We start from the raw sequence: 26,057 nt of genomic DNA on the forward strand, positions 1-26,057 counted from the left end.
ATCCATGTCTGTCGGGCTCTGCCAGTTTGAAGAAATAAAATTATTGTCTTAATGACGTAGAAATTATACAGCTTTTGGAATTTCTTTGTATTCTTTGGAAAATTTCAGTTCATAGGACATAGGAGTAGAAAAGAGAAATTTGGTGGGGGAGGCTTAGCTTTTTTACATTTTCCTTACTCCCTGTCTTCCTCCCTCCCTCTCTCCCTCTCTGCCCCTCTTACCTCCTTTTTCTTAGGATGAAGAAGAGCAGGGAAGGTAGGAATGTACTTTTAACCATCTTCCCAAAACCTAGCCACAACAAAATGGGTATTACCCATATCACACCCAGGATATTATTGATTTTTATTCATTCAAGGATTAATTAATGAGTTCCTGCTGTGGGGATCAAGTTAGATAGAATCTGGGCCATCACTGAGCCAGTAGAGGCAATGAGAACCCTTCTCTGGGAGAGGAAATTGTCTTGTCTCGTGCCAACATTACATAGTCCTCTCAAGTTTTCCTAATGGCGGACCCACCAGGCAGAATTCCAAGATGGCCAGCTCTCCTCTCTTCTCTCCTCCTAATCTCCCCACAGCCATTTAAGAAGTACAGATTACTTCACAGGCCCTTGGGACACATGGCTGATAGCACCTTGGGAAAATGTAGCCCTTTATAGATAACCTCCTGGGGACACCTATATGTGTGATATAAACTGCCCTCACAGCTATCGCAGTCCCTTATTGAAGTGGGTTAGAGGGTAAAGATGCTTGTAGCGTGCTGGGTTTTCTGGACTCCCCGTGCCATGGGCACACTCATCCATGCTCTTTCCTTCATTTTGACTGTTCGTTACCCTCACATCACTCCGTTGTTTCTGTTGATTACCTAGAACAGCCTTTCACTGGGGCCCTGTTGGGGATGTGGGATGTTTTGCTTTGACATTGCCTTGAAATTTAAAAAATGTCCCTGATACCCAAGTTCTTAGAAACGCTAGTGAAACCTTATTACATTAACATATCTTTGTACACAGACTGGTAGGAACTTTAGCTTCCACTTTCCTCTTTGTTTTAAGGGACAGTGGTGTTAAGTGAAGGACTCTATTAAAGAATTCTTAGGGGAAAAATGTGCTTATGTTCCCTGAAGGACTTATTTTAAGCTTAAGGAGAGGATTAAAATTAACACTTGCTTGTTGAGAAATTTGTGGAAAGTAGTCAGTGATTTGGGGGATAAGTCAGTGGTAGGAAAAGATTCGTTGGGGGGAAAGGGTTGTGGTTGGGTTTACTTAAGAGTCAGGTGTGGGGAAGTCCCGGCACAGGTTGGTAGCCGCCCTGGAGGCTGCGGTGTGGCTTGTTCTCAGTGGTCAGCAGGTGGCACCAAATAGCCAAAACTAACCGAGAGAGGTGCGTGGTGGTTAGATTTTACCTTAGGTTGGGTGAAATGGTACTTACTTTGCTTTCAGAAATTTGGAATTAATAGCACATTCACGTTTTCCTCCTAGACATAGCATCTTCCGAGGCTGAATTGTATGAAAGTCTTCGCATTGACCTAGTCAAGAAAGTTAACCATCTCCAAGTTCAAATGACAGTATCAATTTTTATGACTCTGAATGTTAAGAGCAACTGTTAAGATCACTCAATAGAATATATGTACTGGCTTAGGTTTCTGAAATTTTTTTGTGTTTTTATGAAGTCTTACAAATGAATTGCTGTGTAGTTGTTAAAATTAATCTGCTGATGAATTTATGTTGTTGGGATTGATTGTGTCTGCCTGATGGGAATCTGGGATTTACTCCCATCCAGGATGTTTCAGGATGAGCAAAGATGGGTGACTATTTGAGGTACAGATGTGTGGCTCAGTTGTAGGTGCTTTTTCCTTAGGAATATGTGGGGTGTGTTGGTAATAGTCTTGAATAGCTTGGGAGAAAACTGCTAATGACGAAAGGGGAGGCAGTTCTATCCTTGTGTCACCAATAATTATACTATTTAAGGTACAGTTCCTTTGTTTCAGTCTGGTTTATTTACCATGGAAACCTTGCATCTGACGTGTGATTCTGTACTAGGACTTGAGAAAAGCTACATTTGAAACACAGTAAGAGAAATGTTTCTTTTGCTGCATATGTGACTCTATTTTCTTTGTAAGGTGGCATATGTGAGGGGGAGAATCAGCTGGGGTGATCATTTTGTAACTGCTGGGTGGTGGTCTGGTTTCATTAATACGCAAACTAGTCATTAGGCCTGTTTGCTCTGGTCTAGGAGCATGTTCTTGGTGCACAGTGAATGGGGTTTTCATTCAATGAGCATCCAGGTACAAAATCTTATAATAAATTATTGAATCTTAAGATAGAGTAGTGGGACAGGATGGGAGGGGGAGAGAACAAACAGCTTTTTCCTTGGTACATCTTCCTCTTCTTAACTCGATAGCTTGGTACATGAAACATGTAGCAATTTAGCCACACCAGTAGGAATTATGAGCTCATCCTTGCCTAAAATGTGTATTCCATGCAGCACCAGGATGGATCTTTTAAAAACATACATCCTGTGGTGTCAGTTATTAGCTTAAAATCCTGCAGAGCCTTCCATCACATTTAGGCTCACAGAGCCCTTTGTGGTCTGGTGCCACCTACCATTCCAACCTCATCTCCACATCTCTCCCCCTGCCCACCAGACACACTCCAGCTATACTGACCTTTTCCACTCCTCCGAGACTCTGTGCGTTTTCTCACCGCAGAGCCTTTACACAAGCTGTTTCCTTTACCTGGAATGCTATTCCTTTTGATCAGGGTGTGACCTGTTCCTTTTGACACTGAGATCTCAGCTTAAATAAACCCCGACTCAGAGAGGCATTCCCTGACCACCAGATCTAAAATACGTTCTCACTCACTCTCTAGCCTCTCACTCCACTTGTATTTTCTTTCAGCTGTCTTGCCTTTTCTTGTGTGCTTTTAATCTGGCCCTCCCTACTGGCACGTAAGATTCACCAGAGCCTGGTCCTTATCTTGTTTACTGTTATCCCCACCCTCTGGAACAGGCTGAGCATACCCTAAGTCCTCAGCACACTCTGGTTCGGTCAGTTTTCTGATGGCTCTATTGAAGGAGAAGCTCTATTTAAAGCTAAATGCATTTCTCTTCATTCTCTGAGGGTACTGTCGTGAGTGAAGATAGCAGCGGGCCAAAAGTTGAGGCCTAGGTTCTTGTTTCCCCTTTATCTCTGTGAAACACTGTGACCGTGGATGGATTCCTGGGGTGTGGGGAGTGGTGTTGGTAGTAAGACTTTATAACCACACAGCAATATAAATATTGCAGCCATTCTTCATTGAGCATCTATGCACCAGGACTGTCCTTCATGCCGTACATTAACTCTCACGTTTAATCTCAGCATCATTTTTCTAATATGTAAATGAGATGTTTAGATGACACGATCTGTTCTTTTATAGACCACTTTATGAATTTCCAGGAGAAGCTTCAAGGTTAGTTTATGGTGGTACCCTATAGAAATAAATAAGTTCATTCAGAAGCCCCAGCTAGCTGTTCATCCAGGTCCGATGAAACTTTAAAATTGCAAAGTTTAACCTTTAGAGAGAAGGAAGAAACTCATCCTTTGTTGGGCATCCGTCATGTCATTCGGTTCTCTCAACAACCCTCTTTGATGGTTGGGGAAACCGAGGCTCAGAGATGTGAGGTACCGTGGCCAGGTTCAGAACACACGTGTTCTGAGGCAGTGCTCAAGTTCAAAACCAGCTGGGATTGACTCCAGAGACCTGTTCTTGATATGTGTGAATTGTGTTACCTTCTACTCACCTTTATCCCAGTAGGTTTTGTGGGGACGCTACGCACTGTAGGTGACTAAACAGGTTTTGCTTTTCTTTCTCACAGAACTCTAAGAAGGAGCTCATGTGGAGGAGCCGCTGAGACAGTTCAAGATGACGACCACAGTAGCCACTGACTACGACAACATTGAGATCCAACAGCAGTACAGCGACGTCAACAACCGTTGGGACGTGGACGATTGGGACAATGAGAACAGCTCCGCCAGGCTCTTTGAGCGGTCCCGCATCAAGGCTCTAGCAGGTATGTCTTCTTCCTGCCTGGTCACACAGGCCCAGGATGCCTTAGCGTTCCCTTCAGAATCATCCACCCTGACAAGATGGGCTCCCCTCTACTTAACCATGTTCCAGGAGACCTAGCTGACCAATTCATAAGGTACCCAGTTCCATGTTTGGAGAACTGGCAATCCTAAGGCCAGAATGTTTCAGAGCAGAGTGATTTTTATAGTAGTTCAGAAAGAGCTGCCCTAGGATTGTAAGAATTCTCTTACATTTGTTTGAGACGTCTTACATTTCAAAATAACAAAGCATAAATATACAAATTAACCTATGTACTTAGAGCCTGTGATATATTAGTTGACCTGACCTGTTACAGTAGAGTACTTTGAGTAACCAAGGTTAGTTAGTACCACATGCAAGGGTTTTAGATCTAAAAAGCAATAGTTTAATCTGGTAAGGGCGCATTTAATACTATAACAGGTAAGTTTGCCATTGAATCATTAAAATTAGCAGTAATGCATCCTTACTTTGTGATTTCTCACTCCCTTGTTGAATACCTAGAACACACTTTCACCTTGGGGTGGGGAATGTTTTGCCCTGAAATTGTCCTGAAAATCAGGAAAGGGTTCTGTCATGATGAAAACTCAGCAGTATTGAATATATATAAAGGAAGGGTCAAAGTGTTTATGCAAGCTCTTGCATCTGTACTTGGAGATTTCAAGTAGAATGGTTTCCAAGTGAGAAAAGTGGGTTTATATGATTTTTTTTTAATGTTTTTAATTATGACCGGTAAGTCGTAGTCCTGACTTAAACAGGTAAGTTTATTGTTAATTGTGGATATAGCTCACTTTTTTTGTTATACTTTTACAGTGTAATTTGACTATGAGGCATGTCCAATTTAGAGTTCTCTTGATTTTTAAAGGAAAAGGAAACCTAACCCAAAGTGGTTTAAATGACAAAAAGAATTGATTGATCACATAGTAGACAAAGTGGCTTTTAAGCAAGACTCCTGCGGTTCAGTGGTGGGACCAGGACCCGTTTCTTTCTCTGCACTTTTTAGCTTTACTTGCTAGTGTGAACGAAGCCTCAGGCAGGCTCTTGGGACCCTGTAGTCCTGAGACAGCTGCTCCAGGTCCCAGATCTGTCTGTAAGGATCTTTGGCAGAAGAGAGAGCACCTCTGCTTCCCTAGTACTTCCGCTGTGGTCCTGGGATCAGTCTCACTGGCTTGATGGATCACTCGTTTGGGTCATGTGCCTCTCTCAGAACCTTCCTTCAGTTGGAATCAGAGAAGAGGGTATGCTGACTGACACACTCCTCGAGTGAGGAGGTTTTGGGGCGTGGGGGAAGGGGTCAGTCCCACCCGAACAGCTTGGCTAGAAAACTTGGAATATAACAGGAAGGAGGAAGAGGGGAATGGATGTTAGGGATACAGCCAACTACATGCTATAGGAAAATTATTCAGCTGCTGTAGAATAATTTGTTTCTTGAGTGGTGGTGATTTCACGATCTTTCTTGAGCTTGCCTGATTTGAGGGCATAAATGAATGATTAACCAGATAGTCACTCTAGAATTGGAACTTGATTTTCTAGCTTATTCATTAACCTGGAACGTTATGGAAACCTGACTTGTGCTAGTGGATTGACTTGTACTTCAATCTCTTACCTCTTTTTCGCCTCGAATCTTCATTTGAGCCTTTAGAGCAAGATGATCTTGGTGGTCAGTTACCTTTGATCATAAGTCATTTACGTCCTGCCGCTAGACTACTATGTATTATCTCCCTTTTAAGGAACGTTTTACCTACAAACTGCAGAGCAGTTTCTTACTCTTTGTAGCTGTTCTTTTCTGCAGTTCCCGAGGAGATGCCCAACTGGCCTTAGTATTGATCAGTTGTCCTTGCACTTCCCAGGATATCTTTCCATCTGTGTTACTAGGTCTCTGAACTATTGTAGTTACAGTACTTGCTTTGTGTCAGGCACTGTTCTAAATATATTGTATATATTAACTAATCCTATAACAGCCATATGAGGGAGATTATTATTTACAATATATACATGATGAAACTGAGGCACAGAGAGACTAAATGGCTGAAGGCAGAGTGGCTCTAAGGTGGATACTCTACTATTTTTCTGTATTCAGTAAAATACAAAATGACTCATAGCTCTTTGGTGTAGAGTATTGATAATGAGTAATTCAAACATGTTAAAAATTTTCTATTAGAAGGCTCAGGTATGCATCCTGTGATCTAGAAGAAGCCATGAGTAACCATGACATGTTAGTGAAAAGAAAACATGCTGCCTCCAGGTTCAGTAATGTTTTTAAAAAAAAACACAAACTTGCGGTGAATCCAGAAGGTATCAGGAAAAGCATGTGTTTATTGGAAGAAATTATCTTACTCTCAGACTTCCTAATTCTGTGAAACAGAAAAATCTCCGAGCTCTCTAAGAATCTTATACTGACAGCAAGAGTAACATAATAGTCCAGCAGTGTCTACAACAGCCGTTCTAGAATTTGAGCGGGCATCAGAAACATCTCGAGGTCTTGCTAAAGTACAGATTCCTGGGCCCACCCCCAGCGTTTCTGATTCAGTAAGTCTAGGGCGGGGCTTAAAAATGTGCACTTTTTAATGGGTTCTCCGGTGATGCTCCTGCTGCTGGTAGTGAGGGGGGAAATCACATTTTGTTGTCTGGTCTACTTCCTTGGGTGGCTACTTCCATTTCTTCTAGACCCAGCTAAAGTCTAGGGAGAATTAAAGTATCACCTTCAACATAGGTATCTTAAAGAGACACTTCAGTGTAGGAGTAGGGTGGGAGACTGGCACTTGATTTTAAGAAAAGGAAATATCTTCTTGTCCCTTACAGGGAAGTGGTACCGTGATAGGCTTAGCTGAGGGAGTGCTGTTGTGGTTTCTGGTAGATGCATCTTCTGAAGTCAGAAGTCTTTGGCTATGGCAGTCGAAATGTTCATAACAAGTTTCCTGTTGCCCTATGGCGCTCAACATGTTGAGTCTTCCTAGTCCTACATCTGAATTTTCTGAGGTGATTTCAGAAGACATTAACAGGAATTTATCGTTTTACAGTGCAGTGCATCTCGTATTGGCAATGTAACCACCACTTTGTGTTTTTCCTTTACTGAATGACTTTCAATATCTACATCTCTGAGGAAATAAGGTGAAGAAAACTGCTTGCTGCTTCATCTTTGCTTTTGACTCTGGTATAAGAAATACATTTTTTCTTTGTCCCCAGTGCCTGGCACAGAGCTCCTAAAACCTTTGGAAGTTCCTGAGTGTCCTTTGTTGTTCTAAAGAGGCTCTTTCATCACACCTGGATTTATGCTAATGAGGTGACTTAGGGTCTGTCCCCTGGATAGCCTTACCTAGGAACTGGTCACTGTACACACCGAGTGATGAGAAGGTGGGAACTTTCAGCCCTACCTCCCCAATCTCCAGGGAAGGCTGGGCTGGAGATTGAGTTTAACCACCAATGGTCAATGATTGAATCAATCACGCCTATGCAGTGAAACCTCCATAAAACTCTCCAAATGTGGCAGGGTTTAAAGAGCTTCTGGGTTGGGGAACGCATCAATCTGCTGGGAGGGTGGTGAGCCCTGAAAGGGTGTGGAAGTTATGCCTCCTACCATCCCTTGCCCTATGTACCTCTTCCATTTGGCTGTTCCTGAGTTACAATCTTTATAACAAACTGGCAAACCTAAGCAAAGTGCTTTCCTGAGTTTTGTGAGTTGTTCTAGCAGATTCTTGAACCTGAGGGGGTGGGGGTGGTCATGCGAACCCCTGAATTTATAGTCACATGGAAGCACAGTGGCCTGGGACTGGCACCTGGTATCTCAAGGGGAAGCAGTCTTGTGGGACTGAGCCCTTAGCCTGTGGGGCCTGTGCTAACTCCAGATAGTGTCAGAACTGAATTGATTTCTAGGACACCCATTTGGAGTCCGAGTATCAGACTCGGTAAGATATTTCACAGGGAAGATGGCTTCTCGGATATAGTGTGTAACATGTCCATTAAAAAAAAAAAAGTAGAAATCAGGCCTGCAATCACTTGTCAAATGCCAATTTATCATCACAAAGATGAAAGAGTCTGGAGTTGGTTCACGTCCGCTGCCCAGTGAGCTTTGAATCTTTCCATTTTCCTTAAACTTTTTTGCTTGGAAGTCTGATTCATATCTCAGTCACTCATCACCCCTCCTGCTCCTTAGTAGTTAGAAGCATCAGAGGGAAATACCAAGTGGAAGCACAGGGAACTGAACTATCCAGTCTTCATAGTCTACTGAGAGCCTTTCCTGATAGAATTTGACTGCAAAAACATTTTGTCAAAATAGAGAAAAGTTGCATCTGAAAGCATTCCCTTCACACAAGTTGGGTGAAGAGAGGGAGTCTCTCAAATCTCCAGCTTGTGCAAGTTCAAGACTTAGACAGTTTTTAGAAAATATTTAGAATTAATATTGACAATAGCCACATGTTCAAAATTTGTATATGTATGAGACTGGTGAGACGTATATTTAATGCCTAAAATTAAATGCGCTACCATTTACAGTTCAGAAGGAAGGTGAGAAGAGCCTTGGGCCCTCAGGTTATGTAGCAAAGAGATCATGGCATGCCGATTGGCCTTGAGACAGAGAGCTGTGAAGTGATTTTTATGCATTCTGTAAATGATTTCCCACATCCCATGGTGGCATACCAACATTCCTGACCTCTGACCAAATTGCCTCAGTAGTGTGGGACATGTGGTGATGAAGAAAGTGATTCCAAATACGCTGGACTTTTGGGAAACCAGCATTTTATTTGAAACGAAAATAAAACATAAAACTTGAACCTTTTCTAGAAATGTAAAAGGTAATTGTTTTCTTTTTACAAGTGATGGGTGTTTACAGTTTTATTTAGTGGAATCAACATAAATTAGGGGAAATAGGAAAAGTAGGCCTTTAAAAAGTGCAACATTTAGCTTTTATTTATTTATTTGTTTGTTTGTTTATTTTTTTTAAAGATTTTTATTGGGCAAGGGGAACAGGACTTGATTGGGGAACAGTGTGTACTTCCAGGACTTTTTTCCAAGTCAAGTTGTTGTCCTTTCAATCTTAGTTGTGGAGGGTGCCGTTCAGCTTCAGGTTGTTCTTTCAGTCTTAGTTGTGGAAGGCGCAGCTCAGCTCCAGGTCCAGTTGCCATTGTTAGTTGCAGGGGGCGCAGCCCACTGTCTCTTGCGGGAGTCGAACCTTGTGGTTGAGACTCCAACCAACTGAGCCATCCGGAAGGCAGCTCAGCTCAAGGTGCCATGTTCAATCTTAGTTGCAGGGGGCAGAGCCCACCATCCCTTGCGGGACTCGAGGAATTGAACTGGCAACCTTGAGGTTGAGAGCCCACTGGCCCATGTGTGAATCGAACTGGCAGCCTTCGGAGTTAGGAGTATGGAGCTCCAACCGCCTGAGCCACCGGGCTGGCCCAACATTTAGCTTTTAAATATCGATAAATTAGAATTGATACCTTTCAGCACTCATAAAAAGTGAATTTAAAAAATTGGGAGTATACATACCAAAATATTCAGTGTTTATTTCTAGTGACTTTCCTTTTCTTACCTGTATCTGAATTTTTTTCCTGAAATAAAATCTGAACTATTTTGTAATTAGGGAAAAAAGCAGGAAAACATCTTAACATGTAATATCACATTGAAAAATTTAGATTAATTTCCCCCCCAAAATAAAGGCATATACAGGTGGCAGGAGAAAGCTTGCATATGAATGAGCATTTGAAAATAAAAAACAAAGACAGAAATTAAAAACCAGATGACTTTGGGAGTTGTCACTCATCAACATTTATGAACTAAAATTTTGCATACGAGCCATGGCAAAAGAAATTGACCTTGAGTGTGCATGATTAGGGGAAATAAAGGACAGCTGATAGCCCTAAGAAGATGAGGGGAAAGCACCTAATTGTATCTTTTACATTACATATGTAGAGTAAATATTTATTATTGGCCATCTTTATATGCTGGACTCCCTTTAAATATAGTCATTTATTTGAGTGACCAAGAATTTTGGTGGAACATTTAAATCAGTTAAAGCAGTGATTTACCTTAAATATCCAGATCAGTGATTTCCAAAAGAACCATAATACTAGCTACATGTGTTTTTGAAGATATTTCAGTTAATCAAATTATCCAACATATATTCTATACTCATCAGTATAAAAAATTATTAATGAGATATTTTACGTCTATACTAAGTCTTTGAACTCCAGTATGTATCTTGCTGCCCACATTGCACATAGTGAGTAGTCACATGTGCCCAGTAGCTACCGATTTGGACAGTGCAACTCTAGTGCCTTCACATAGACACTTTTATTGGCTAAAACAACAGATCCTGCTGAACAAACGTGGGCCTCGAAATACCCATCGAGTGTTTGGTTTGGGGCACATTTTTGAAGCAGTGAATAGTTGGCCACTTGGCTAAATGTGAATTTAAATTTTGATGAAGAGTAATGTATCAATTAAATCGTTATTTTGAAAACAAACACTTCTCCCTTTTGTGCTTTCCAATATTAAAGTTTTATCAAATGGATGCAAGGTAGCAAGAAAGACAGATCTTCCACATCATTTACACATTGCTCTTTCAGCTGCACACTAATGCAATGTTCTCAAGCACTGCTTTTGGATGCAGAAGACTCAGTATCACACTCATATAAAAAATGCATGTTCCTAGGTCCCTCAGCCCCCATACGTTGAGATTCCATACTATGGGTGGGAGCACAGGAGTCTGCGTTTTTAATGCATGCGATGTACTTGGAGAAACACTTTCCTGGGACCTGGCCTAAGTGTTCTCACTTAATATTCAAATCCTGTTTCCTTGAGTATTCCCACCAAAGTGGAAACCAACTCTAGCTCTCCTTTAAAATATTAGTCTTTCCTTTCCCTCAGTAAGTAGGTCTCAGTTTATGTATTGATACATTGACGTCCTTTAAGATGGCTTAATGTTCTGCTCATACTGAGTATAACGCTGTCTGCTGGCAGGGGGAACACATTCTTCCTGTAATGCCTGGCCTCACAACAGCCTGTCTGGGAGGATCCTCCTCAAGGCGGAAGTGAGTGAAGTGGTGCCCCCCTCCCACCTTCTGGCCCCTATCCCTGTTTGGGCCTTTTAGTTTCTAATCTCCAGGAGGGCAGAACATTTCTCTGGGCCTAAACTCACTCTCTAGTTTTAATTAAAATTAGTGGAGACACTTGAAAAGTATATCCTAACAAAATCGGCAGCTGTGGATAAAAATATTCAGGCACAGAGTTTTCTCAGAGCAGAAGAGCTGGATTTTATACACTGAGAATTAGAACAGAACTTGCCATCACTGTCTTCCAGTTTACTGCAAATTTCAAGCTATCATTGAAGTTATGTGCTTAAATTATTTGCTTAATCCAAAAATAGACAGACCTGCACACAAATGGAGGAAAACTTAATGTAAAACTGTAAAAGATTTTTAAGTGTACTTCTATTTTCTGAGAGAAGTCTTAGTGTCTTTCCTTCCTACAATTATCAGTTTTTAATTAGGTGGTTTAGACACTGGCGTTATATTTTTTTATGGTCTCCTGTAACATGGTGGTTTTACTTAGAAAGTTTCCACAGTAAGACTGTTAATTTACAATAAACCACCCCCTGTCAAAATGAATATATATACGTCTATTTTACTCTTTTCTAATAAAGGTACAGAACCAGCTTGCTATTGACTATGTAAAGAGTTCTATAAAACATGGTCTGGAATTGTCTAAATAGGAAGATAAAACCTATTTACATGAAACATTAATTAAACATGTATGCAACTGCCAAGAAAGTAGTATAGGCAATTAGTGCTCTAGTAATTTAGAGAAAAGGATTGATCACAGGAGAAGAAAAAAACAGTCACTTTAAGAGGATGGGTCGAGTAATGTAACGACCATTGGAACTTGGAGAGAGAACAACTGGGGCTTGAACCTTTCAGGGCTGCTCCAGTTTCCTCTGCAGCAAAACAGAAGAGGCCAGGCTGCATATCTCTGAGGACTCCTCTCATTAAAATAGAAAGTCTGCTTTCAGCTTCTAAAGATGGTATACCACCTAAAGCTTGGACTCATTCCTCGAAAATCAAGCTAGAGCTTTTCTTATTCACACACCCACAGCCCAGTTCAGATGGAACACTTTTATGCCCCAGGGGGAAAGCTTCTTGCATGATGGAATAGATTTTTATAGTCAGGATTAACAGGATTTAATAGCTACCCATTCTTTTCTTCATCCACTCTTTGAGACCATTTCCTTAAATTATGCATTATTTGGTATTATTTGTGAGACAGGGGCACTGTCCCTAGTGGATAGTAAATACACCACCCATCATTTGTGAAATCTGAATCTGAAAGAGCGTTTCATATGAAAGAGGCTCATGGAAGCTGTTTAGGTCACTCAGTATAGTGCCAGATTATACCCTCACTTTATTTTCTATAAACATATGGCTTCAGTAGCTCTATGACTGTAGGAATGCAGGGATCTTTCTTTTTTGGGGTACAGTTTCCTCAGGTTTACTTCTACTCTCTTTCCCCTTACTCCTGTCCATGACCCTCTCCCCACTTTTGAAATCAGTTTGGGTGCCTGCTACTGTTTGTTATGTTCCTCAAATTCTATCCTCACCTCAGCAATGGCTGAAGTCCCGTAGTCCGTGAGGCGAATGGTCCTGGCTGGGAGAACCAGCCTACTATTCCTCTCCTTCATTAAACCTCTTAACCACACCCATTCCCTTTTCCTAACCCACCCCATTCCTTCCCCTCCGTCTTCTTAGTGCCCGAATTCTCATTCCTCAGTCATCTCAGGGAACTTCTCTTGATTCTCATTCCCTTATTTATCTCTTCATTCACCCTAGGCCTTTGTCTTAACGCCTCTTCCCATCCTACTAGACTATTTTCCTTAAATCAGTCTCTTTTTGAGGAACTCCAGTTACCATTTCTATGAGAAAATCTCATAAATGTTATGGTTAATTTATGATTGAATTGAGGGAATATAACCTCTCTTTTGTTGGGGACTGCCTGGGTAAGCAAAAGAGGAAAAACAATGATTTTTCTCCTCATTTACACTTTTCTTGGCGCTCTCTGCACTCGTGTGTGTGTCCTCACCCCCATCTGTCTCTTAAATATCAGCTTTATTGATATAATTTACATACCATAAAATTTACCCTGTAAAGTCTATAATTCAGCAGTTTTTAATATACTCAGAGAGTTGTGCAAACACCACTAATTCCAGAATATTTTTATCACCTTCAAAAAGAAATCCCATGCCCATTAGCCATCATTTCTACCTTCTGACTCTGGATTTGCCTATTCTGGTCATTTCATGTAAATGGAATCATACAATGTAATGCCTTTTGTGACTGGTTTCTTTCACTTACCAAACTGTTTTCAGGTTCATCCATGTTGTAGCATGTATCAGTACCTCATTTCTCCCTCTGCTCTCTTATATAAGTAACAGTGGTAGATTAGTGAGAAAGAACAGAAAAAATTCTATGAAAGCTACCAACATCATAATACTGTGATTTTTACTTGGCAGTTGCCTGGGAACAGATGGCAGATCTATTGTAGGCATCTCAAAGTACTGTAAATGTAGGAACTTTTCATTTACCCAGATGTAGTCATCAGAAAAGCCTCCTGGTGGGTGTTTCGTATCTGATATGGTCATATTTGTTGCCTTTATTAAGTTCACTTATACCGTTTAACTCTTTTGCCAGTTTTCTACCAAAGTGGACCTGTGAGCAGGTACCATCGTAGGAAGATGAAAAGAAAAAAATGTAATTTATATGCAAGGCATTTATAAAGTCCTCTACACTTTAAAAATGAAACATGCCATAGGATTAGAACAAACTGAAAATGTCGCAAAGTATGTTTTATATTAACAGTGTGACTCAGATATCTGAGGTTTTATTTAATCACCATATTCAGTGATACCATTCAATTTAATTTTCTAATTTGTGGAGAAAATTGATGCTGGGCAGATGTTGTTTCTTAAAATACATTTTGATTTTTGACACCAATTGATTAAAGAAGATGGTTTTGATTATTAATCTGTATATTCGTCAGTTGTTTTGACATGATCACATTGAATAGTAATCCAGTGGAAGGGGTCTTACGTGGTAACAAGCATTTGGTCTCTGTCTGCTGATTGGCTTCTCTGAAAACAATCCTGCATTCAAAATTATTTGGGGTTAGTCATTTTTGGTTGTCAGGGGCAGAGAGTCACTGGAGTTATATGAGTACAAAAAAAGGTGTGTGTGTGTGTGTGGTGGAGTAGGGGAGGAAACGACAAGGGTTATTGTAGAGTTTCAGGTGCAGGGAACGCAGAGATCCATTAGTGACTGAGGCTGCTGTAGGCCTGGAGGCATTCTGCATCTTGCACATGGACCATGGCCTCGCTCATTGGGGCCATCTGCAGAGTCACAGTGCCTGCTGTCTCATAACTCAGCTCACATAGCTTTGATATAATGTAGTTCGAACTCTGTGTCCGGCCAACCTTTGCTCTTTTGTGCTCGTTGCTAAATGACTCATCCTGGTTTTCTCTAGTTCAAATTTCTGTGAGGTTGAACATGGAGATGGGGCTGTGATTTGCCCAGATAGTCTTTTTATACCAGGTTACAAACAACTGGGTACTCACAAATCATTACTTAGAAAGGTATTCACAACATTGGTGAAGAGCAGGAAGCCATTCATTTGTATGAATGTACCAGCCCCATCCATCCACAGCTTAGAGGGCATTTGGCTGACAGTTGGAGGCAATGGGTGACATTTCTAATCCAGAATTCTGACATGATGGAGGAAGGTGCTTTATATTAGGACTTTAGGGGAAAGATACTGGGGTATCTTGCGTGATCAAGGGAAGAGCTAAACAGCCAATCTAAGGAGAAGGTAAGTGCAAAGAAGCCCTGGAATAACAGAAATTAAGGCTTTCCATCTCTCAATTTTTTGCTTTTGCGTCTGCTTTTGTAGGTGGTCTTCCAGGTGATAGGAAACATGGTTGCCATCTGCCTCCTGGACTTTGCTACCCACCATTTGCCCCATTATTCTAGTTCCATTTGGAAACATTGGGCATGTTTGATAGGGAGACTACAGTTTACTAGGCTTTGTTTCGGGGCTACTGCTGAACCAGTGAACTGCGCTGTGGGGTATGGAGGGATGTAAGAACATGGCAGCTCTTCCTGGAACCACATGGAGCTGTTCTCGAATCCGGGTGTGGTGGGTACTGGGCAGATGACAATAAAGAACAATAAATGTTCACAACATGTTTTCAGGTATTGATGTTCCTGATTCAGACATAAAACTATTTTATAAAATGGCAAGGTGATGGTCACCATTGACTGATTGCTTCCTTTAAAAAAGAGTAAGCAAACTGTACAGCTTCCTTTAAGATCTTCAAACAAAGAAAGTTAACAGAGAAACAAACAGCACTTCAATCTTTAGAAGTTGCGTCTCATAAGGTGCTTAGTTTACACCTAAGTTGCTAACTTAGGAATTTTCTTGAGATTTTGTGACTTGGAAACAGTCTATCTCATTCCTCCTTCTTGAGACCTCAAGGGCCAGCACTGTCCCTAGAGTATGACAGGTGCCCGGCAATGGAGTGTCATTCCAAATTTATTAACACTACGATGACATGAGTACCATATTAACACATTCCTGTGTGTATACAACAAGCAGTGAATGTGACAGTATTACATAAAAGTGTGGTGATACTTCCCCCAAACCTGAATGTTAGCCTTTTTCTTCTCTGGTTGATAAACATGTCCATTTTGCACAATTAGGTAATCGTCAAAGGAATTTACTGAGCTCTGAGTTTTGACCTCTTTTCTGCAATCTTGTGAATTTTCAGAGCCCTAAGGTAATAACATAATTGGGTGATGGGCCCATGTTACTGGGTGAGGCTGATAAAAATTTTGCCACACAGGTTTAAATGTCTTCAGACTCCTCAGATTTCTTGAACATGTACGTGGAAGTGCTTTATTAGCCACGTGATTGTGTCTGTAGGCATCTTAAGAAGCAGGTGGACTGGAGTCAGGGAGACACTGTGCAGTTTGTCAGGTCCCCAGGCCCTCCCTGCATTAACTGGCTCGCCTTGTAAGTCTTCAGGAAACTCAGGCCCTCTCCACTGTCTCCAGCCTGAGCCCTCAGCTGTCCCACGGAGCTCTCTCGCTGGGTGGTCCACACTGACCTTTTCAAGATTATTTGCCTTTTGTTATTCTGTACCCTACTCCCCCAGTCGTTTGAGTTTCCTGTGTGTATTCATGGTGGGTGTATCCATATTCTTTGGAGCTGATGACTAAACTTGACGCAGTGGCAAAGAGTAGTGTTTCTTTCAGCACCTCAGGTAAGCCTGAATGCAATTAGGTGCTTTCACCTTGTATATCACAGTGCAAGGCATCGTGAGAAAGAAAATATCCAAACACTACAGAAGTGGACAGTGAACATTTACCCTTCCCCAAACCCATCCCCATTCCTAAAGATAATTCCTTTTAAAAGTTCGATGCATATATTTTGAGATATTTTCTGCGTACGTTATTGAAAACACCTTTTTTCTCTCTACTAATGAACTTACGAAAGACCAGTTGATGGTTAGAATCTGGCGTTTAATCTTTGTCCCTCCAAAGAGTATGTATTTGTCATCTTAGGTTTGCATTCCTGAGGACCTGATTTCCCTACTGCAATGTTAACTTATGTAGATGCTTTTGTAAGTTTGGGCAGACATTGTTTGTAAGCCAGTACCAGCCATTACACAGCGAAGGGAACACCCTTCACACAAGGCTCTCAGTTTGGCCCCTGTCTCCTTTTGTGCTTCAGGAGTCTGCCCCTAAGGTTCTACCTTTTTTTGGTCAAAAGAGCTAAAGCGTCAGATTTATTTAATTGCCTGCTTCTTCTTCTTCAGGTCACTACCTTCTGGACCTTTTCCCTCTTTACCTTCCATGTTTCCTGGATCCCATGATTCGTGGTGCTTTTAGGGAAAGAGGGCATCTCTAAAGGGGCACTCACTCCTAGGTCAGCCTGCTGGTTGCCTGTTTTCCTATGTGTCATCTTTAGCCTCGAGTGGATGCCAACGGTTGGCATTAGATAATTTAATAGTTCATTACATATTTATAAATACTGGCCACAGTTTTCCTCCTGGAATCTAGTTTTGTGCCTTTAAGGATAGGGAAGGCGCTGGCCAACAATGACCAGGAATGGAATGCTGTAATTGAAGTGTATGGTGCCTAGAATACTTCTATTTTATATATCTCTGATAGCTAAAGGTCATTCCTGTGCCCCTCAGGCGGGTGCTGTTGTCATTGTTGTTGTTTTAACTGATACGTAATTTAAGTCTTTTCTTCTGTGGTTGTCAGAAACAAACCCATCTAACTTCCTAGGCAGCTTGGCCCTGTGGTCTGTTTTCACCTTTCTCTGGAGCCTGGGATATGGCTTTGACAGTTCCATGGATTGGTAGTCCCAAAGCTGTTTTATATACTGATTTTGGAGAGATAAGTTTACACACCAAATCTGTTAGTCCTTTATATGTCTTCTGCTGTGAAAACACAAATTTTTATACCTGGAACTGGTCGCTCTACAGAGGATTAGTGTGCATTTCCAGCTTCTGCTCTGAACACACCGTCCATGGAATTGTCTCCCGGCATTTGAAGGAAGGCCAGTATTAGTAGGGATGCTTGTAAATAATGTAGAGGTATTCAAAACTGCCTTGAGAAATACAGGATGGAAGGGAGGCAAGGTTGGAGGACACACTTGATACTAATTCGAAACCCAAAACCCCACCACTGAATTAACAGGTGTGCTCGTGCGGCTTTCTTTGTGCCTTTATTTAATCAGCCATAATCTTCAGGCATGCCCACATGTATATCCTTTTTTTTTAAACTCCCTCACATTTAGGGAGCCATTTCAATTGGCACACCCAACACCATTATTGTCTGAACTGAATTTTATCATGGGATGAAGTTTCTACTGTTTTAAAAACTGAATGGAGGATTTCAGAGTAACCATATTGATATGTTCTATAACTGACTTGAGATTTTGAAAGAAAAAAATGTGAGCACGGTATCAGTAAGAGATACAGTTTACATGGCAACTAGTACATACGTACATTTACGTATGTCAGATATTTGTGTGTATCCACTCGCATTTAAATTTCACAAAGTAGTATTCACTTGTAGTACGTGAGATGCCCTGATATTTTTTTCTATTCTGTTCCATTTTTTTTTAATGATAGTATTGATCCACGGATTAGATTTTGTAACTAATGGTGTTGGAAAACCCTGTGGTAGCAGGTATGTTTAAAAAGACATCTAAATAGTCTCTCCTTTTAAGCTTTGTGAATCATGATTATTAGAGTGGAGTGGTATTCGATTGTTTTTGTTTCATCCATTTATTAGTGAATGAATGAGGGACATAGTTACTGAGCACCTACTATTTGTTAGGCTCTGTGATGAGTGTTAGAAATACAAAGATAGCCGATTAGGTGGAAACGAGTCTGTGGTCAGCAGGAAAGATTTATAGTTCTCCCACAAGAGAGGCAGTGTCAGTGGATGGAGTGGGATTTTAGGCCGAAAGCGGTGCCCAGAATGGCACAACGGTGCCTGGTTTCCTCAGGGAGCCACGTGCCGGAGCAGACGGGGCTCACGGTAGAACCATAGGAGCAGACACGGGTGGGGCCTTGATTGTCATGCCGAGGACTTTAGCCTTTTTTTTTTTTTTTTGGCCAGTGATTTTCAACATTTAGCACAGGAGAATTTTTATTTTCAAATAGAATTTGATTTGTTATTTCCATATGTAAAATGGCAAACTCAGAATCACCTTGGCTGAAAGCGTGGCCTCCTTGAGGTTTCTATCCCTGGGAATCCTGAGGCTCCTGAGAACCACTGGTAAGGGTGCAGGGAATAGTAGGATTGGACTTGTGTCAAGCTTGGTAGGAACCCACTGGAAACACTGTGGAGGGTGCCCGAGAGAGGAGAATGCCTGGAAGAAGGGAAGCCATTTTAGAAGACTGTCTTGTTTTTCCAGGGGAGAGATGAGGAGGAGGCCCTGAAACTGAGGAGGTGGCAAAGGGCTTGAGAGGGCAAGGAATTAGAATCCTCAGGATGTGCTCTCCAGTGGTCTGTGAAGGGTACGGAAAAGGCAGGAGGGAGGAATTTGGTTTGGGTTATAGGAAGCCACAGGTCAGGTTTTTCTTCTGGGTGCCATGTAGTTGGGGTAGGTCAAGGTCGTGTCTGGTATTTTGGTCATGAATCTGCGCAAAAGACCACTGTTTAGACTTTGGGAAGCGGGGGTCTCTATGACGTGGCCTCCAGTGTTCGGGATTATATCACATTTTCCTTAGTTCATATTTATCTATATTCTCTGCAGCCTTTGGAAACTGTATGGTCCCTGAGGCTCTCTCTTTGCCTGTCCACGTGCATGTTAGGGCCCGAGCACCTGGGTGTTCCAGGTTTGAGTTTAGGCATCCAGGACCGCCCAGCTCAGGGCTGATGCTGAGATAGGAACAATGGCTTTAGTTACCTGGGGTCCAAGAACAAATCCTGCTCTGCTACTTAACGAGCTGTAAGTTAATGGGCAAGTTACTTCTGAAGGCTGAGAATGACAGTATCTACCTTGTGGGATTGTTGTGAGAGCTTGAAAGAACGGGCAGGTTACCTAGCTCAGGGTGTGCACACAGGAGGCCTGTTGTGAGGTGTTAATTACAACATTTCATAATGAAAATCAATCTTCTGAAGAGAGGGCTCCTCTCCTCTCTTGCAAGGAGGCCTTCAGTACTGAGAAATATTACGCTAATGCGAGGCGGGAAGATTAGACGTCAAGGTGGAAAAGCCAGATCATCGAAAAGAACATGTTTGATGGCCTAAAGAGTGGTGACCTGGGGCTTTGTTTGCTGTGGCTTTTAGAGGGCATTTGTGACTCGTACCTTCTTCTGGGAGGCTGGAAACACAATGAAAACAACCTTACTTTTTTTTAATTTAAAAAATATAATAGGTTCTCCACGTTTTCATCTTCTCTTACTGCATTTACGTTTGTACTCAGTGCACATTAAAATGATTATATCCTCAAACATTTATTGAGAGGCTGATTTAGGGGGCAATGCAATAAGAATATTTTAAAACTTTTCTTGGAGTGGAGGTTGAGAAATTTGGTTTGTTTCCCTTGCAAATGGCCAAGATTGGAGGGAGAGAGACATGGAGATGGGAGTGGGAGACCTATAATCCTTAGTGGGAAAGGGACGTGCTCTGCATAGAAAATCCCAAGTCAAATAGACTGGCTGTACTAGAAGAGGTTGGTCCTTCGAGGGGGTTATTTAGCTTTAGTGCTCTCTTCCTCTTTGTTGAGAAAGCTATAGTTTGATGTCAGGGGATAATGAAATAGTGCTAGGTTTTCAGGGGGATTATTGATGATACTTAAAATTTGTGATCACTTTCACCTTGGAGACGATTATAAAAATATTACTATTGTATTAAGAGCAGTCTTTGGTAGGAGGCATTAGCCACATTTTACAGATTTCAACCTGAGATTTTCCTCACTGGGTGGTGGTTTTCTCCAGCCTGCCTGCCTTAGTAGTACTATAAATCAGAGGCCCCTGCGTTCCAGGTGGTAATTGAAAGCCTCCAATGCCTGTCTTTGAACTGCCTTTCCTAACTCTTTGGGAAATTGCTGTCCTTTGCATAGGTATTTGTAGGTCTCTGAATGCCCTTTAATTCATGAAAGAAAAAAAATTTGTATCTCTCCCTGTAATTACTCTATATTAGAGAATTACGAATAAGTCTTAGAGATACGGTCATGTAATGTGCCAGACAGGCACTGGACTTATCAGGTGGATTACGTCATAGACTGTGTAGATGCCTGGCCAATGCGCTAGACACCTGAAGCTGAAGTAGAATAATATTGAATGTCAACTATAACTAAATATATAGGTATATATAGTCACGGGCTGTGGAGTAGAGCATACGGAAGATAGTGGTATTGTAACAACTATATACGATGTCAGAGGTTGAGGGAGGGGGGGTTATCACTTTATGAGAGATTTAAACATCTATTACGTTGCTTTGTACACCTGAAACTAATAAAAAATTAAATTAAAATACTTTGAGATACCTTGAGTAAACTTAGAAGATTATAACTATTGGAGAAACAGAAATCAGAGCAAAGTTTTTTTGTTTATTTGTTTGTTTGTTTGTTTTAAGGAATGAATACTCATTTGGTGACATCAGTGGTGATTGAGCGTATTAAAACCTTTCCCACTAGAGCCTACCTATATTTAATAGGAAAGTTGAGAGTAAGAATCAGATATTTATTGTATTCTGTCTTTTTGTTTCTGACTGTCAAGCACAAGAGAAGTGTGACCAGTTGAAAAAGGGAGGCCTATTGACCTATATGTGTTAAAAAAGGTTCAAACATTTATTTGTGTTAAATAATACACTAAAAAGATATGGCGATATTATAAGATATGGAGATATAAAATATACCTGGTTATGACTAGGTATGTTGTACAAACAACTTGAATTTTGAAAAGGGGCCCGTTTTTATTTAAGGAAGAATGAAATCAAATGAGTGAATGTGTCCTCAGACCCCATCCAATGACAGTAGGAGCTGGATACTCCATTTCACATGCCTACTGTTCTTCCGTTAGAGAAGAGCCAGCAGATGGACATTAAAATCTAGGGAAAACAGTTTTCAGGTCACAAAGCTTTTCTATGGCATTTACAAAAGTGGCTTCAGAGAGGGGGCTGTTGTCACTACTGTTACTGCCGTCCAGAGATCTAGGTGCCAGGGGGCTTGGCTAGTTGAGACTTTAGAGAAATCACCTCACCTCTCTCAGCCTCAGTTTCCTCACTTGAGAAACAAGGGGGTGGCCTGGTTAGATAGTAAGGTGCCTTGAGGCCTCTAATTGTGTGTGGGCTCCTGGAGAGTTAGTAGGCTGACTTCCTGTGGTTACCAGGGTGAGTTTGGCCTCTTTTCCCGGTGGTTTCTGTGTACACAGGGAGACGCGAGCTGTGTGTGGGGATAGTGAAGAGAGCAACCTTTGTCCTTGTCCAGGAAATAATGTGTGCCTTGTGACTAACTCAAGTCCCAGTCTCTTGTTGATTTTTTTCATGTTAATGTTTTATGTTTGATGAGTCAGAAATGCAGCCTCTTGGAGAGTATTAACAACACTTTGATTATAACCACTCCAAATTACAGGCCCCTTTCCTGTGTAATGATTTTTGCCATAATCTTTAATCGGCAGAATAGAAGGACAGCGTTTTAATCAGTAAGAACCTTACTTAGTCCGTTGTTTCATGAGACCTCATTGCCCTAAAATTATCCGTAATAGAAAACTATGCATGTGCCCACATTGACAGGATATTAATGTTCTCACCTGGGTGGGCAAGTCTAAATATTTCAGGATAGTTGATGACGGAGTATCACAAAATCTTAGGAATAAGGAAAACTTGTCCATTTAATATCAGCCGAGGTGATCCTGTGTGCATGTGGGCCTGTACATGCACACGTATACACACACACACACACACAAATTGTGTAAATGCGTACATGTCTGCTTAACTGGGATGTGTTGCCACTGATGAGTCTTAAGCTACCAATTGATTACTTTCGTGTTTCAGGGACTCAATCTCAAAGATGGTGACTGAAAAATAAAGTGTTTTAACAATTTTGTAAAGGTTGGCCTTGCAGAGATCATCAGGCCTGACACCAGTGGCAATTGGTGGTAAAGGGAGGTTTCTTTGTAGCGCTGTCCACAGATGTGAGGCTTGGAGGCGGTTTGGAGTCAACAACTAATTTATCAGGCCTTTTGTTGTAAAGATGAGAGTTGGCAGGAATCCCATAAAGTGTTTTCTTTTTTCTTTTTTTCTTAGAGATTGAAGAGAGGACTTGGAGGATTGAGTGTGTTTGATTGATAGCATTTGAGAACATTTAGTTTGAACTTCAGAGTCATAGACATGTAACAGATGGCTTTGGGTTTGCTGTTTCTTCCCATGCCCAGTAGTGAATTCTGCTTGAATCTTTACTGAAGCTTTTCTCTTTTTTTAATGTTTAATTATGGTGAAAAAAAATAGCATAAAACATACCATCTTAACCATTGGTAAGTGTACAGTTCAGTAGTGTTAGCTGTATTCACATTGTTGTGTAGCAGATCTCTGGAACATTTTCTTCTTTCAAAACTGAAACTGTCTCCATTGAATAACTCTCCAATTCCCCCTTCGTCAGCTCCTGGCATCCACTCTTCTACTTTCTGTTTCTATGAGTTTGACTATGCTGAATACCTCATATAAGTAGAAACATATAGTACCCATCTGTTTGGGACTGACTTATTTCATAATGTCCTCATAATGACTTAGCACAGTGTCTTCAAGTTTCATCCATGTTGTAGCACGTGATAGGATTTCCTGCCCTTTTTTTTGTTTTAACTTTTATTTATTTTAAGTGTGTTTTTCCAGGACCCATCAGCTCCAAGTCAAATAATTGTTTCAATCTACATAGTTGTGGAGGGTGCAGCTCGTAGTGGCCCATGTGGGGATCGAACCTGCAACCTTGTTGTTAAGAGCACCACGCTCTAACCAACTGAGCTAACTGGCCTGCCCCAAGGATTTCCTTCTTTTCTAAGGCTGAATAATATTCCATTGTATGTACACACCACATTTTCTTTATCTGTTCATTCATCAGTGGACATTTAGGTTGCTGCTACCTCTTGGCTCTTGTGAATAATGCTTCAGTGAACATGGGTATGCCAATATCTCTTAGAGATTCTACTTTCAGTTCTTTCCAATATATACCCAGAAGTGGGATTGCTGGATCATAATGTAATTCTATTTTTAATTTTTTGAAAAGCCATCACAGCAATTTTTCACAGCAGTGGCACCATTCTACATTCCCACCAACAATGCACAAGGGTTCCAATTTCTCCCCATCCTTTATTGCAGCTTTTATGATGTCATTAAAATAAGGGAGAGTGGAGAGAAATCACCATTGTACTCACAATTCATGGTTTTCCTGGTAGATGGTAATTAAGAGGGTGATAGAAATGGTAATAAAAAGGTGAGTGGAGAGGTGGTTGTAAGTGAGCATGGCAGGTTTTATAAAAAAGCTTATTAGTCTTTCTCTGATCTCACTTCATTCTTTACCTGTCATTAAAATTCCAGTTACAATGAATAAACCCATTTGTCAGACGTTTTTTAAAAATGACTCCTGAGTAAACTGTTCCCTCAGAACATCATAAGAATACTGAAGAAAAGTCCAATGCAGAAAACTGAGAGAAAGTGTCTTTGAACAACAGAGTTTATTGGGGCTGACTGTGTGTTTGGTTCTGTGCTGGGCTGGTAGGATGAGATTGAAGCTGCTACTAGTACATGTCGTGTTTCCCCAAAAGTAAGACCTAGCTGGACAATCAGTTCTAATGGTCTTTTGGAGCAAAAATTAATATAAAACCCGGTATTCTATTCTATTCTATTCTATGCTATGCTATGCTATGCTATGCTATGCTATGCTATGCTATGCTATGCTATGCTATGCTATGCTATGCTATGCTATGCTATGCTATGCTATGCTATGCTATGCTATGCTATTCTATTCTATTCTATTCTATTCACCTGGTCTTATTATAGTAAATTGGACCGGGTCTTATTTTAATTTTTGCTCCAAAAGATTCATTAGAGCTGATTGTCTGGCTGGGTCTTATTTTCGGGGAAAAAGGGTACCACAGTCTGGGTCCTCATTCTTTCTGCTGTGCTACAAGTTGGGACATCAAAGAACAAGTAAAGATATGGGTCATCTTCTACTTAGTACAAGCCTGTCTGCGCCAGCGTGGTACTGGACGCTGGAAGGTGAGGTGGAAGAGGGGGTGAGGATGAGCTTTCTGGGACTTTGAGCCCTGCGCCCACTTCACTGACAGAGAAGCAGGAGAAATGCATGCCAATTCCTTTGTGCTCAGCTTCCTTGACCTTAGATTTGCCCTAGGAACGAGAGAGGCAGCAGGAATTCAGAAAACCTGCTTTCTAGTTTCTGGTATGCAGTAACTAACTCTGTATCACTGGGCACGTTGCTCTGTGCCTCTTTCCTTGTCTATAAACGAGATGGTTGGCTTAGGTAGGTGAATTGTGAAACGACCTTCTTGACACCTGCTAGTAGTTCTAAGTCATCTTCTCATTGTGAAGGATGAAGGTATGGACGGGGGTGTTACGTAAGGGGAGTGGAGCAGGCTAGGCTCTGCACTTCACCGTGTGGTGCCAGCTCCCTCACAGCGCTTTTGCTCTGTTCAGGCTTCTGAAATGGCGAATTCGCTTTGGAATAACTGTTTCTTAGAAGATACTGGGTTAGGCGGTGTGGAGTGAGGGTTATATAAGGCTGGCCTCTGCCTTAAAACAGATAATGATATATTTCTAAGGACATTATATCCAGAGGATGTAGAGACTCTATTTCAGCCCTGTTGATTTTCAGGGAGAGCACTGGGGAGGCCAAAGGACCGGCGCAGGGTCACAAGGCCAGTCGGTGTCCAAAGCTGAGACTGGAGTCCATTTTTTTTTACTTCTCCTGAGTCTGTAACTGGTGCACTTTCCATTATTTTAATTAGGTAGATAAGGCTGGTACAGAGGAAGAGATAAGCAATACTCTAAGGCAGGGCATGAGAGGTGCCAGACAAGGGGGGCTGGTGGTGAATGATATAGGGTTTCTGCGAAGGAGCCATCGTCCTAGCTGGATCATCTGGGAAGCCTTCCTGGAACAGGGGCGTTTTGAGCTGGGCTTGAAAGGTGGGTGGACTTTAGATAGACCAAGAGCAGAGGCAGGGAGATGGGAAAGGCCATGCCAGGTGGCGGAGCACGGATCCGTTTGGCTGGAGCGGAGGGACAGGTAGGAAGAAGGGACGAGGACTGACAGTTACTGAGTCAGTGCTACACATCTGTCTTGTGTTGGGCACAGTGTCGTCTCTTCCTGAGTGGGGGAATGACGTCCTAACCGTGCCCTTGTATGAGGACATCACTTCTCCCCACTCATCGGTGTGCTCGAGACCTGCCCTCCTCCTCTGATCTAG

General features: G+C 41.6%; 1 protein-coding gene across 5 annotated transcripts in view; it reads left to right on the forward strand.

Moving 5' to 3' along the window:
* SPTBN1 (spectrin beta, non-erythrocytic 1) overlaps positions 1-26,057 on the forward strand; it is a 181,952-nt gene that overhangs the window by 46,371 nt on the left and 109,524 nt on the right. For 4 of the 5 annotated variants that reach the window (XR_012496352.1, XM_074331987.1, XM_074331988.1 and 1 more), the window contains exon 2: positions 3,849-4,043. Coding sequence is in view for 4 of the 5 variants with exons in the window: in XM_074331987.1 (XP_074188088.1) it covers positions 3,896-4,043 (148 nt within the window). In the remaining variant the exon portion in view is untranslated. Of the gene's footprint in view, positions 1-3,848; positions 4,048-26,057 lie in introns of all 5 variants that reach the window. The other variant, XM_074331989.1, reaches the window with a different exon arrangement.

This window comes from Rhinolophus sinicus, linkage group LG05, assembly GCF_036562045.2.
Source record: "Rhinolophus sinicus isolate RSC01 linkage group LG05, ASM3656204v1, whole genome shotgun sequence".
Classification (NCBI taxonomy): Eukaryota; Metazoa; Chordata; class Mammalia; order Chiroptera; family Rhinolophidae; genus Rhinolophus; species Rhinolophus sinicus.